Genomic DNA, 14,189 nt, shown 5'->3' on the forward strand with positions numbered 1-14,189 from the left:
AAAAGAGCAGAAGGTTTTAATTCCAAGCACCTCATGTGGGAGCAGGGCACGGGGAAAGGAGCGGACCATAAAAACATCATTTGAGAAAAGACCATTTCCTCAAAGCAGCTCTTTGTCATTGTTTTACTGTCAGTGTTTTGCATTATAATCTGACTTAATACTTCTATTGTATCATGGGGCTAATCACATTTATATTAATATTCTTCCATTTGAAGTATAACAAAACAGAGCCATGTTCGGAGGCATTGTAATGCATAGGCAGCACCACCTGCACTGGTCACTTGTTGCATTTCACAGGATTACACAAGAAAACCAAAGGATTACCCATCACAGTCACTGCCTCATCCATTTGCCTCCCATCTCCCTTTAGATATTAATAAACATTTGTCAGATCCCCCTTTGGTCTTCTTTCCCCCAGACCGAACAGACCCAGGTTACTCAGCTTTCCCTCATAGGGGAGATGCTCCAGGCCCTTCACCATCTCTGTGGCCCTCCACTGGACTCCTTCTAGGAGGTCCCTGTCTGTTTTGAACTGGGGACCCCAGAACTGGACACAGAATTCTAAACGTGGCCTTCATCCAGAATCTCCAACTCACAGAAATAAAGCAGCAGGAGTGAACCTTCTGCATGTGATGCCCTGCTCTACTGTGTGGGGAGTTCCTGAAGCTGCAATGGAAAAGAGCCAGGAAAATGGGGCATAAAAAACATCCCTCAGAAGTGAAAAGGAACTGGAGAACATGAATGACCTGAAATGGATCTGCTCTCAGGCCACAGACTTTCTCAAATACGTCACCTACTATCACCTGAACTACTCTTGTTGGAAATATTCTGAATCCATTTGTCTGAAGTATTAGAAAATCCCATTTGTGTCCACGATCATAAAAAAATTACCTGGAGCGCTTTAAAAAATATTCACCTTTAGTAGGAACAAATATAAAAGTCACCCCTATGAAGTAGAAATCCATCAATCTAATGAGTAGTAACTTAAAAATGAGGTCAACTGAGCAAATGGTTCTGAGCATAGAGAGAAGTGGGGGATGTGAGGGTACAGCATGGAGCTGCACTGCCTTCAGCCCAGCCACCCAGTGCTACCTCAGTGTACAAACCATGTGCTCTCAATCTGCTCTTGAGCACAGCTGGCATCAGTAGAAATGTGCTTGCAAAGCAGGAGCTCCAGGAGCAGTCAGTGTTTTACCTCTTGAGTCGGAACCGTGAGACCTGCACTGCTTTACCCAGCATTTCCAAAAGTTTAGAAACTTAGAAAAAAAGAAAATAAACCCCCCAAAATCGACTTAAAATATTTATTAATTAAAAAAGTAAAATATTTAATTTATACAAAGGTGATGAGAAAAATCTCATGCAGACTTTCCACATACAGGAACGTAACTCAGACTGCGATGGTTGTACAAAAGAAAGCCTTGACGGAACTCTGACGGAGCAGTGCTGCTATCAGCCCAAAGCACCACTCATGGCATCAGGAAAGCTATTTCTGGAACGGAGAGTTTCCTATGGAACACTGGCCAGGGTTTTCACACTCGTCACTAAGATTAACAATTAATATTTAATAGTACTACTCAGAGAACTGGACACAGACATGTGAACGCGGCAATGAATCCCGCTGCCCCTCCGAACAACTTGTGCTAATGCAGAAAGTTGCCAAAAGATTGCGATAGGTAATTCCTCTAAATGATCAGAATATCTTGAGATTGTTATGGATGGCATCTGTTTCTGCTTAATTACAAATCTGCACCGGATTCATAATTTGTGTGTATTACAAGTGATTTGCATAATTAAAACAATTAAGGGATTGACATATCACGGCAATTAGAAATGCATCAAACTCTGGATGTTCTACAAAAGAGAGCTTCAATATGAAACATTAATTCCTTGGGAACAAATATCCTTCAGATTCCTGCAGAACAACCTTCACAAATGCTCCGTGTGTTCAACAAACGCCATTCAGAGAAAGTTTTTCTCAGGGATTTGCACTCTGTCCTTCAGCTGCTGTGAGGTCAGCCTTTGCTTTCACCTTCACTCGGGGTCCTTCCTGCAGTCCCAGCTTTAGCTTCTGCACTCACTGCCAGCTCCAAGCAGTTTTATCTCATTTTCCGTAGCCTTATCCTGTTTTCTTTGTCCCTCTTTTTAAGGATAAGTATGAACTGGTTGAAAAAATGCTCTTGGTCCTTCTTCTTCTGAACCAGGCGGAACCGCTGATCCCTGCCGTATTTCTCTGCAAACTCTTTGAATGTCGTTCTGCAGGAAAGACAGAGATTTGAAAGCTGCAGCCCTGTGGATGTGCCTTGTAGTAGAGGCACGGCCAGGCGGCGGCTGAAAGCAGCATCATGCTTTCAACCATGGCCAGGCCAAGCTGCTGAGCACAGACCCTGCACCAAGAGCACAAGTGCTGCTGGGAGCCCAGCTCAGCCCCCTGCCCCCTTCAACCCTTGGGCTTTAAAATCTCACTGCTGCATTGTTCTAGCAATGGTTTCTAGCGTAATTTTGGTTTAGGTTGCATTCACAGTGCTATGATAAGTGATGGATATGTTGTATGAATGCTGTGGTATTTCTTGTTGGCTTTAAGCACCATGCAGACTCCTAACAGCCTCAGGGGAACAGACCTGTCTGCATATCTTTACTGCACATCCAAATCAAGCTAGAGGTTACTGCCAAGGTGAGTTTCCATGGAGCTTTTGGAATGGGTCTAGAGGAGGCCACTAAGACGATCAGAGGGCTGGAGCACCTCTCCTCTGAAGAAAGGTTGAGGGAACTGGGCTTGTTTAGCTTGGAGAAGAAAAGGCTGCGGGGAGACCTCATTGTGGCATTCTGATATTTGAAAGGAGCACATAAACAGGAGGGAGAACACCTGTGCCACATAATTCTACCACATATATGCATATAAAATACGCATGTTATGCAAAATATTGCACATTCAAAGTGAGAGAAAAGAAGAAAAGAAACAGAGAGAAACACTATATCTCATTTTCAGTGATATTCCCAGTGAAATAAACTAAGTACTACAAAACATCAATAAGGATACGTCGGCACAGCATTATAGCAATAGATGTAAAACCTTGTCATGAAGAGTGCATTCTGTTCTGCAGCGTTCCAGGGCTGATAAGCAGAGACTGAATTAGAAATCTTATCTTAACAAATCTTCATAAGGTGATGCCATACCTTGGTGATAGCTTGGATTCTTCAAGGAGCTTTTTAAATTCTTCTTTGGCTAACAACAATTTGTTCTTCTTTTCTTTATACTCTTCTCTTATCCTGGTCTTGACAAACTGTTCAAATATCTTTCAAAATAAGGAAAAATGATATAGTATTTATTAATAAAGGCTTTGTGGCATTCATGCTTCATTGAAGGGCTGTCAATCTCAAAAACCACAACTCCTATCCACCCCCAGTGTGACTGAAATGCAGCTGAATCTGCTTTAAGGAGCGCTGGGCACTTGTGGTCAGGAAACACACAGCTGGAGAAAGGCATCCTTTGCACAGATAATACTTTCAGTACAACACAATCCTTACTTCAGTGTTATGCTCACATTTTTGTTCCTATAGCATTATTTATTGTTTCCTCGTTGTATCTGTGCTTTGTCTAGACCTGACATATTTCCCAACTTGCTCTAATTCCTGACAATATCATGGTAAATATCAATATTTTGCAGGTTACCCCCAAAAAAGCCCAAAGACCTTTCAGTTCAGCTGCCACAAAACACGAGTTTACACACAGCTCTCTGCACACATGGACCCAAAAGTCTGAACCCTATTGGAAGAGCTAACAACCTTCTGCTGACTGCATCTGGAAGCTAAATGTACATCAGCAGCTCTATGTCTAAAATCTCTGCCACCTCCTTTAATCACATCGTTGAGTACCAAAACTCCAGTCCTGCGGCTTCATGCTCTACAAAGCATTGCACACTGAGCTGCTCTGCAGAATGCTATTGGCTTTCCATAGTCACCATCCATCTCTTTCCACCACATATTATACACATCACAGATGATTACTGTGGTTACTATCAGGGCTGCTTTCTCATCAGCCGGGGGGATGCACAGGTGCAAATCTACATTTCAGGACAGCGTAAGCATCTGAACTGCAAAACACAACAACGGCTGTGCAAGAAGTGCTGTGACAACACAGGAAACCTGAATATATTATACTGTATGCAACTGCACTATCTGAACATAAGAGAAGGCAGGAAAAGGAAATAAAGAAAACGTGAGAACTGTTACTGCTGCCTTTCCATTATCAGCGAAGATACTACAATAGTAATAAATCAAAGCTAAGTGCCAACTCATTACCTATTAGCATTGCCTTTTCACTCTTTGCTATCCCTAGACTGAAACACAGAAACATCCTTCAGATACTTGTAACCCTTCTGAGAGTATCAGTCAGCAAGTGGATCAATCTATCTGTAAATCACAGAATCATAGAACTGCTCAGGTTGAAAAAGACCTTAAAGATCATCAAGTCCAACAATGACCTTACCATCTTACCCCAACTCTAATAACCCTCCATTAAATCATATCCCTGAGCACAGCATCCAAATGGTTTAAAAACACAGAGATGGTGACTCAGCCACCTCCCTGGGGAGCCTATTCCAGTGCTACTGACCACAGAGAGCAGAGGGGTGGGCTGGGCCAGGCACACACTCACCATTCACTCCTCACCCTTCGCCGAGCCAGCTTTCATCCCTAAGCACCTCCGGTATTAATTCACTGCTATAACTTACAAAGCACTCGAGATGCTCACTACGCGGGCCACAGGCAACATCTGCACTATAAACGTTTCCATGTATCTAAATGATGTCTTCTACTGATTTAGGCTGTACTTCATTAAGTATTTCATTAAATCAGGCACCTAGCCTTGCCCAATCCTACCTTTCTTCTTCAACCACTTCCCAGAGGAAAACGAGGTCTAATTAAAGGGAAGCACTCACAGGGAACGTCTAGAACTCTTAGCTTGAAGTTTAGTAGCGAAAATAGATTAAATACATGGCATGTCCTCCCAGGCTGAATTCTCCTGGGCCCTGGCTAGTGGAAGCACACCCAATGCTTATCCTCTTCCTCCGCAGCTGGCAGCCCAGCTTACTCACAACCAGCATTAGCACTCAGCCCATCTGCCAGCACTGACTGCACCTTGCAGATGAGGCCCTGTCTATGGGGCTTCAAGCAAAGCTCCATATTACATAATGTGTTTTCATCATGCATTTTTATTACATCACCTCCATGGCTGACAAAATAAAGGACGAATGTATCTTGATGAACTGACCGAGGTCTAGGTTTTGTCCTTGCTGATTCCCTGAAATAAAATGAAGGCTCTTTGCTCAGCCTCTTCTTTAGCAGTATTTTCCACTCTAGTGGTTTTGCTCACATTTTCATTCCCGTATTTCATTATTATTTTATTTCACTTTTTTTTTTCTTAGGAAAGAAAATATTGGAAAGGCAGTAAATGAAGATGTATGTGCCTGGGCCCTCAACAAATAACTGCAGCAGGCTCCCTGGAGAAACCACAAGACAATACGGGCCCCAGTGCAATGGAAAAGACATGAGAAGTACATTATTCATCATGTTTAGTTCAAAAATGGATAATTCCATATTCAAAATCCTTTTTTTTCCAGGATGACAAAGAAGTGGTAAGGAAGATGAATGACCATAGCATGAAAGAGTTCCCCTTCCCCGCCACATTCCTGCATCTCTCCTAATTTTTTTAGACTAATCTACATCCCTGGAGTCCTTTTAGCTCCTTTGTGACAACTAACGCCCAAATAAACAGGGCAGAAAGAAGTCTGCTTCCCTCTGTGGCTTGCTCATTCAAACAGGTAAAAGCACAGCCAACGTGCCCCATCCACTTAGTTATTGCAAAATACTGCAATCAATAGTGACAAACTCATAGGAAATTTTCCTAAGTAATAAAAGGAAACCCTCCCCACAATATGCAGCATAAACCAGAAAGGAAAAGTTACCTTCTGGCCATTAGCCTTCAAGATCTGAGCCCCTAGGCACCAGAGGGACACGCTCCTACAACCTCTAAGGGGCTGCAGCTCTTTGCTATGGGCTGACTGACGTGTTGCCATTTGCTTTCCAAAGGTAACAACTCTCTTGGAGCACCACCTTTTCAAAAGCCACACTGGCAAACTCCAAAAAGAAATTTCAATTGCATGCGGCTCCTTTTATCCTACTAAGACTATTACCGTTAAACTGGGAGATGTTTGCCACCAACCAGAAGCTGCACTGGGGTAACGCTCACCTGCTTACGTTCCTCTGAATTTAGTAGAAGGTATCGCGGGTCAAACACTATTTTGTGCAACTCTTTTTCCCATGTTGAAAATGCTGAAACCTGTGAAGTACACAAAGACAGCTGCAATAAGGAATTTTAATAGGGATTGGAAACAAGGAAATGTTCCAAGGTGAGATGAAAGTGTAGTTCAGAAAGTGAATGAACCCTCCCAAGAAGCCTCAGAGCAGTTGGAAGTTGCATTTCAGTCTGTTTCTGGCAATGATCTGGTTGCACCCACACCATCAGTATTGATTTACCCCAGGACATCTCAGTGAGTATCTGGAAGACTCTAATGCTACATTTTTTGGTGGAAAGAATCTGCAGCAGAAAGAGAAATGCCCGTTTCATTACCTGCTTTTTAAGACTGAAGTATCAATTTCCATTTTATTTGGTACCTCAGCTTTAGCTCCCCTCTCTTGCAGAACTGAACTGTTAACTCAAATAAAGCTGTTAATGCACAAACACACTGAAGAACTAACAGTGATATACATCAAAACATCACACTCATATTAAATTTGCCACGTTCATCCAAGGGGGTAGATGCCACCGTCTGCATTCTGAGGCTTCCACCTCTTTCTACTGAATTCAGCCCTCTGCAATGAGCCCCTGGATGTGCACCCAAGATCACTGCATCATTTATAGGCCCTCTGCAATGCAAAATGAGAAGGCCACACTCACAGAGGTTCTTCCACATTCTCAGGAAGCCCCTCGAGGCGATGAGTTATGAGCACCACCCCATCATGATTCTGGTATCTCAGACAAAATCACTGTTGATTACTTTGCTACAGAAAACTCCTTCATAAGATAAAATATTCCAATCACTCCACCTGATTGCAAAGAAGAGTAAATTCATGAAGAAAAAAAAAAATTAAGTATGTGGAGTATAATTAAAGTTGACTAATTAACAATCAGACACAAAGGCTTTCGTGATGGCAAATAGGTTGAACTGGAGCAGCCAGCGCTGGTGCAGAGATGGGAACTGGGTTGGGGATGGGGTGGGGTGGGTTACTGGGGCACAGGGCCACCAGAGCTCAGGGCATGTCCACTGGAAGCTGCCATGGGAACAAGTGCCTGGGGGCAGAGAGGGGAAACTACAGACCTTAGCTGGGAAGGCTAAGGTACAGGCTGTGTATCACTGCAGCTGGTATCTGCAGGGTGAATAAAGGAGCATAGGAATGTGTATCCCACATTCCATTTAAATTAGGTTGAGGACATTATGCCGTTACCGTGTGCTGAAAAACCACCAGTGGCACAGATGTTCTTCCTTAAGTTGTGAGGTTAAGTCAGGCTGAACGAAGACCATACCCATGCACCATACATCTGGCAAAGCCTGTTCCAAGTGTTATCTACTTGTGACACAGCCTCCATGCCCAGGGCTGCAGCCTGAGGCGTGCATTTGCTGCTGCTTTAGAGAGGTCAAAGGGAGCAATTCCTTTCCAGGAATGTTGCTCCTGGACATCTGCTCTGCTCCCAGTACAAAGGCCAGTTTAAATTCAGCACTAGTTAAACTCAGGCAAACGTATCACTTAATGATTCCTTTTCTGGCTGCTCCTTCAGTCACTATCGGCTTCTACAAACCAGGGCACACATCTGTGATAACCGCTGGTTGCAAACAGTTGTGATATATTTCTAAGTACACACAGTGTTCATTTCGGAGCTCTGCAGACGTACATTCACATTCTGACCCATCTCCATACCAGTGCTGCACCCTCCTCCTCCCTCAGCCAGGAGCACATCATGGGGTGGGGGGTGGCAACTCTTCCCAGAATACAGAAGGAGCTCTGCAGCCCGGTACCAGCCCAGAGGAGAAATGAGAGCTGAGCTTCCCTTTGTTTCCCAGTTCAGAGCTCCTGCTTTTTAATCTGAGCCCAGAGTGCGGTGAAAAATCTCATGAAAATGCAATGTATCAAGTTGGAGAAGTATGTTTAGAAGTGAAAGGACACCCATCTGAATAGCTGCTTTTGTTTTTTTCTTCTCTCTGAAAGCCCAGCTCATTGAGAGTTTGGCTTTGATGAAAAGGCTGATAAGAAAAGTGAAGTGTTTGCTATTTCCAGCAGGTGCATTTATCTTTATCATCAAAGGCTTTTCAGCCTGAGGGAGACCCTGACCCAGGCAAAGTGATGCCCACAGCCGGTACACACCAAGAGGCACAGCCCTGCCTGCCAGTCCCCACACCAACCCACACTGAATAGGGGTTAACACTCAAATTCTGTTACCAAACAAACCAAATACCTCTAAATTTAGACTTACTGTCCTCTGACTTAAAGTATGTCAGCAGGAGCCTTCAAGCCATATTCCTTTATGGCATATCTGAGGTTCTCAAGCATAAATAACAAAATGCATGAATAGAAGTGGGGATGGTGTGGAGATAATTTACTGCTGTACTTCTGAACCTGTAAAGTCTGCCGACTAACAAAGATAACTTCTACTGCTTTACTGCCTAACAACACACACTTATGACTCTTTTTTCTTCCCAGAAGTTCCATAAGCTTCTATATAGTACATACTTGAAGAGTGTTGGAGGAAGATATAGAATCTGCACATACAACTGCACCACACACCCATTTCCATTTGCAGGAATAGGGCTAAAGCACGCTACCTTTATTAAATCCAACCCTGCTTCCTTGAAGATGAAGGGGCACTGGGAGACAAAATTTTGCACTGGCAATTTTATGTATAAAAGCAACTGTATTGTTGTTGGTAACCTTTATATGAGCAGTTCGACACAGGTTTATGAGTGCTATGGCAGGAAATAAAAGTCAGGGTGAAGCTCTTTACAAAACTGCTAACAGGATGCTGTTGCTGTGATCTGTGACTCGTAGTTCCCTTTTGGTGGTGAGGCTCACAGTGCTGATGGACTCTATCCATAAATTGAGTTTATGCTCCATCTAACTGCTCCTAACCTTGCTCAGACCCTGCGGAAACTGTAAGAGAAATGGCCAAGGGAAATGGCCCTGGGACCACCAGGTCTTCCCAGCAGGTCCAAATACAGCCAGGGAAGGCCAAAGATACAAGCAGGTTTTCTCTTTCAAGCCTCCAGAATGCACAGTGCAGTTCCCAGCAGTAGGAGCAGCCACATTTGGTTGCATACATAGGGATTTACTAGCAAAAGGCTTTCAGTTTGGAATGGCCACATTTCACTGGATGGCACTGGGAAAAAGTCAAAGTAAAGAAATGCAGAAGCTACACGGTTAATAGAAAACACCCTTTCAATAATTTCTCCTTTGAATACCAAGCCACACCGTGGTTCCTGCACTGGTCAGACACAATGCTCTCCCTTCACCAAGCAGCTATGCTGACCCATGGACGTGTTCCTTACCCCTCTCTCCAGAAGCATATCTCGGAAATGAGTGATGCGCTCCTCGAGGGGTGGTGTGACCTCTGCTGCTGATGGTTTCTCATTCCTCTCCTCCGTGCCTGCCTTCCCCTGGTCAGCAACTTGGCAATCTTCTGTTCTTTAACAAGGCAAGACAGAAAACAGTTCAGCAGTTGTAGCCTTGGGAGGGCACTTTTAACCCTCTTTACAGCCTGGCAATCCATCCCCTGTACAAATGTGCTGGAGAACCACTGACCCTGCTGCTGCAGCGTGAGGGGGATGCTCTCCTCAGCCGTAATCCTACATCATTGGTGCAGTCACTGGAACCAAAGTTTTTTCCACCAGAAAACTTCTTAAATAAATTTATCAGAGCTGGAGACGATTAACACTGCATCCTCACCCCATTCTGGGAAATGTCATTGTTTGGAGAGCCCTCATGTGTCATGACATGACTTCAGCATCCTCAGTGAAGAGCTCATAGAATCACAGAATCATGGAATCCCTGCATGCTTGGGTTGGCAAGGAACCCAGAACCCCCTGTCCCACCCCTACCACTGGCTGGGTGCCCTCCAGCTCAGGCTCCCAAAGCCCAGCCATGGCCTGGGGCACCTCCAGGGATGGGGCAGCACAGCTCCAGGCAGTGTCAGCACCTCAGTGCCTCCAAGGAAAGAAATCCTCCCTGCCATCTAAGCTAAATCTCCCATCTTTTAGCTTCAAGCCAGGACTCAGACTCCTGTTCTGGGTTCTTCCTACTGCTTGTCAATGTCTTCAGCAGAGCAGACACAATAAAACATGAAGGTGCCTTCTGGGGAGACCAAGAATCTAGGAATGATCACAGTGTACACTCATGGCTGATGGAACTGAGCTGCTTTGATTCTTAGCATTCTACTAGGCATAACTGCATTTGTTCATGATGCAATTTACTGTACAGTATTGTTCAACACTTAGGTTTGGAATCTCTACATGAAAACACTTTCTTATTTCCAAGCAAATGGATTACATCGGTATGTAACACGAGTTCCAGTACACTATCTTCCCTCTACAAATAATCACATTACACTTCCATTTACCCTAAAACGATGCTATATTACGAGTGATTTCAAAGATATCAAATTGTTTTCCTTTGCGGAATGACAGTGAATTTCATATTGCAACAGCAAATGTTTTCCTGTAACATCATCCATGAAAGGCCCAATCCAATTTCTATGATCAGCAAAGAGCTTCTTCCAGCTGAAACTGCAGAAATCCAGCATGCTCTCAATCAGCTCAGCATCACCAGAGCCCTTCTTTCCTTCAGTCTTTCTCAGGAGATTGGAATGGATGCTGAACATTACACTGACTTGCTTTTGTCTCACGCCAGAGATTACAACAAACAATGTAATTTTCTTCAGCAAATAACTGCAGAATCAGTTTGGGTTGGTAAGGTCCTCTAAAGGCCACCTGGTGCCACTCTCTGCAGTGAGCAGGGATACCCACAGCTCATCAGGTGCTCACAGCCTACACCAGGCTTGTGTAAAGCCATGAAAGCAGAACGTTCCCACTCCGATCTGCAGCCAGCTTTGAGCCAAGTCCCCCACTGGCTGTGGGAGCAGTTCTGTTCTTACTGATGTACATGTAATGCATAAACGTGAAGACAGACATCAGTGCGAACATCAGAAATGACAACTGACAGAAGTAATAGAGTCAGAAGGCTCTACCATGTAGCTGTGTGATGACCCCTCCAGCTGAATTACGATGCACTGTGCTGGAACTTTGATGCAATCACGTCTTATCATCAGCACGGGGCTCTCTCCAGAGCAGATGATTTATTGCGTGTCAGAGCATCCCTATCATCTACTCAGGCGACAACTTCCAGAGAGGGAGCATAATTAAAACAGAATAGGAACTGCTGCATGTTTAAAACAAATCCTGAAAGCACATAACCTCATTTTAGTTATATTTAACAAAAAAACCCCAAATCATTAATATTGCAAAAAGAAGTAAATAACTGTCTGTACGTAAATATTTTTTTCAGGCTATCCAGCATCAACATGAAAATGCACAAGGAAGCAGGGAGGCAACGAGGGAGCACAGACCTACAGCTGCAATGGGAATACTTCAGACATGGATTACTGGTGCTATCCCGCCCACTACTGTGGGATGTCTGAGTCCCACTAATGAAAAAGATAACAGGATAACTACATTCTGGTTTGAAATGAAAATCCTCAAGTATTTTACATGTCAAGGACTGTTAACTGCAGCTTAATATTCAGACATTTAAACAAGCACTGAGGCCGTGCTTCCATAGCAAAAGGTCAATTTCTAAATCTCCATCCACAAACCTCTGCATTCTGCTGTTGTTTCAGGGCACAAAGCAAGATGTCAGGAAATCTTTACATGCTATAAAAGAGAATTTAAAATTCAAAACAGCTGCAGAAAGCATGGAGCTGTTGGGGGATATATGCCCTGCTGACAGCAAAATAAACACTTTGGGGCTCTCCAGTGACAGGTCAAACTTCTGAGGAACTGGGATCAACACGACGAAGTCTGAGACACCGCTGTGCTGTCAAGCCAAATCCTGCTTGTTTATTTTATGACTAATGCCCTTGACTTCCATGGGACTAATTGCCCAAGTACAACAAATGTGAACTGGTTCCTTCTAGTCTCGGGATTTATTCTAAAAGTTAAATGAAGACAGGACTAATGACAGAGATCCCAGCACCCAACACTTGCTAAATGATGATCATGCCATACATCAGATGCTATGCAGGATCAGAGTTCTGGTCCTCAGGCTGTGCCCATTTGAGCACAGCTGCACTGAGCAGCATTGGGCCAGACTGACGTTGCCCAGCTTGACCAGTATGACATAATTTCCTAGAAAGGGATATTCTGATGGCAATAAAACAATGAGAAAACAAACTCTGGCAACATAGAAAAAGATGGTCCCTATCTGGGTCCTGCCAATTCTGACAACACCCTTTAGAATACAGAGAAAATGAAGGGCTAAAGTTAGCATCCCAAGAGCAAGTCATGGAAATGCAGCCAAGCTGACATTGTAATCCTCATATGCCAATAATCACTTTGATGCAGAAATCATTGAGTGGGTATTCCTTGAGTTTATGAATGAGTTTCTTGAGTTTTAGAGTTCACTGTATGTGGAATTCCAATCTCTCAATCATTAGAAGGAATAATCATAGCTGCACAGAAAAGCTCCTACACATAGGCTCTAAGAAAGGTCCATTACTGAACCCATGGATTTTAATAAAAGTATACTTAAACACTTTTAGAGTGAACATCAACTTCTATATTAAGTTTACAAATATAAAATAAATACTAGGAGTACACATACACTCTGTACTAAGTATAAACATATACTTTATTACATCTTAAGTAATACACATTTGAGTGTTGAACTCAATGGATCTGATTTTTTCTTCACAATAATATAAATCCATGGAAACTCTACTGAGGAGCAAAGGGCCACTCAATGTAAGGTAAGAATGGCAATATAGAAGAGAATACTATTATCTTCAACATAACCACTTGGAAAATACAGAAATAAGTTGTATTTCCTAATCAAAATGCCCCCACATGCAGAGCACAGTATCTATACATATTTATTTTATGGATATATATTTTTTACTGCTCCAAACAATGCAAACAGCTGACCCTGGATTGCAGTTACTGGCCTAAAGTCACGTACAATGAGATGTCCCGAAGGCATCACTTCATTTGAACTGCATATCTCATTTTCTTACCCTCAACCACTGGTGAGAGTAGAAGTTCGCTCATCTAGCACAAGTTTTTCAGCCTGTTTCTCCACCAGCATTTGAAACAAACATGGTAATATAGGTCAAATAGGAGCACAGCAGTAGAGCTGCCTCCAGATACCCCTGAGCTGGCAGCACCAACAGGCTGACCAAAAACCATGGGAACCCCAAAACCAGAGAAAAACAAACCAACCCACTTCAATGAAGATTAAGCTTTTATCCCGTCTCTTTCGAATACATGCGTAATACTAATACATAGTAATACAAAAATGCTATCTATGGGAAATAGATACTTTAAAAATAGTGGTGAAGTTGGATGAAGAGCAGATACCTCAAGGATGTCCCTCACTGGGCATCGGGAAGTTACCATACAGAACATGATAATGGTGATTCTCTTTGCACTAATCAGTACCAGAGTTTAGGTTCCCAACATTATATACAGGTAAGTAAACGTTAGGACTTACTTATTTCTCTTAATTTTGACGCTAATGTCATCGTTTTCATCTCCTGGACAAGAGCCAACGTTTTTATCTGCTAAAAAGAAACAAACAGAGCAGTTAGGTTTGAACAAGATAAATGGGAAGACAATTCCATTTCCAATTCCAACGTGACTTTTCATTCCTCACTCTTTGCTCCAACTCAGCTCTTCACTACTTTTCTCTCTGCACAGAGTATTTGAAACTCATCAACCAATTACAAGTTCCTGTTACTTCCCAAGTCCAACCTTTATATCACCAAAGCTGACAGAAATAGGGATGTTTCAGGCTTCAATGTAATCTTGTTCTTCACTTGTTTTCTTTCCCTACTTGAGGGAAATTAGTGGTATGTTAGTGTATTAGTGGGCTTT

General features: G+C 43.1%; 1 protein-coding gene across 2 annotated transcripts in view; it reads right to left on the reverse strand.

Annotated features, from left to right (window-relative positions):
* Nucleotides 1–1,287: 1,287 nt before the first annotated feature.
* The window catches only part of TCERG1L (transcription elongation regulator 1 like), a 56,045-nt gene continuing 43,143 nt past the window's right edge, over nucleotides 1,288–14,189 (reverse strand). The window contains exons 9-13 of one of the 2 annotated variants that reach the window (XM_015867621.2): nucleotides 13,807–13,873; nucleotides 9,597–9,732; nucleotides 6,248–6,337; nucleotides 3,175–3,293; nucleotides 1,288–2,253 (exon numbers count right to left, since the gene is read on the reverse strand). In XM_015867621.2, the coding sequence (XP_015723107.1) occupies nucleotides 2,097–2,253; nucleotides 3,175–3,293; nucleotides 6,248–6,337; nucleotides 9,597–9,732; nucleotides 13,807–13,873 (569 nt within the window). In that variant the 3' untranslated portion in view covers nucleotides 1,288–2,096. Of the gene's footprint in view, nucleotides 2,254–3,174; nucleotides 3,294–6,247; nucleotides 6,338–9,596; nucleotides 9,733–13,806; nucleotides 13,877–14,189 lie in introns of both variants that reach the window. The other variant, XM_015867619.2, reaches the window with a different exon arrangement.

This window comes from Coturnix japonica, chromosome 6 (assembly GCF_001577835.2).
Source record: "Coturnix japonica isolate 7356 chromosome 6, Coturnix japonica 2.1, whole genome shotgun sequence".
In the NCBI taxonomy this organism is placed as follows: domain Eukaryota; kingdom Metazoa; phylum Chordata; class Aves; order Galliformes; family Phasianidae; genus Coturnix; species Coturnix japonica.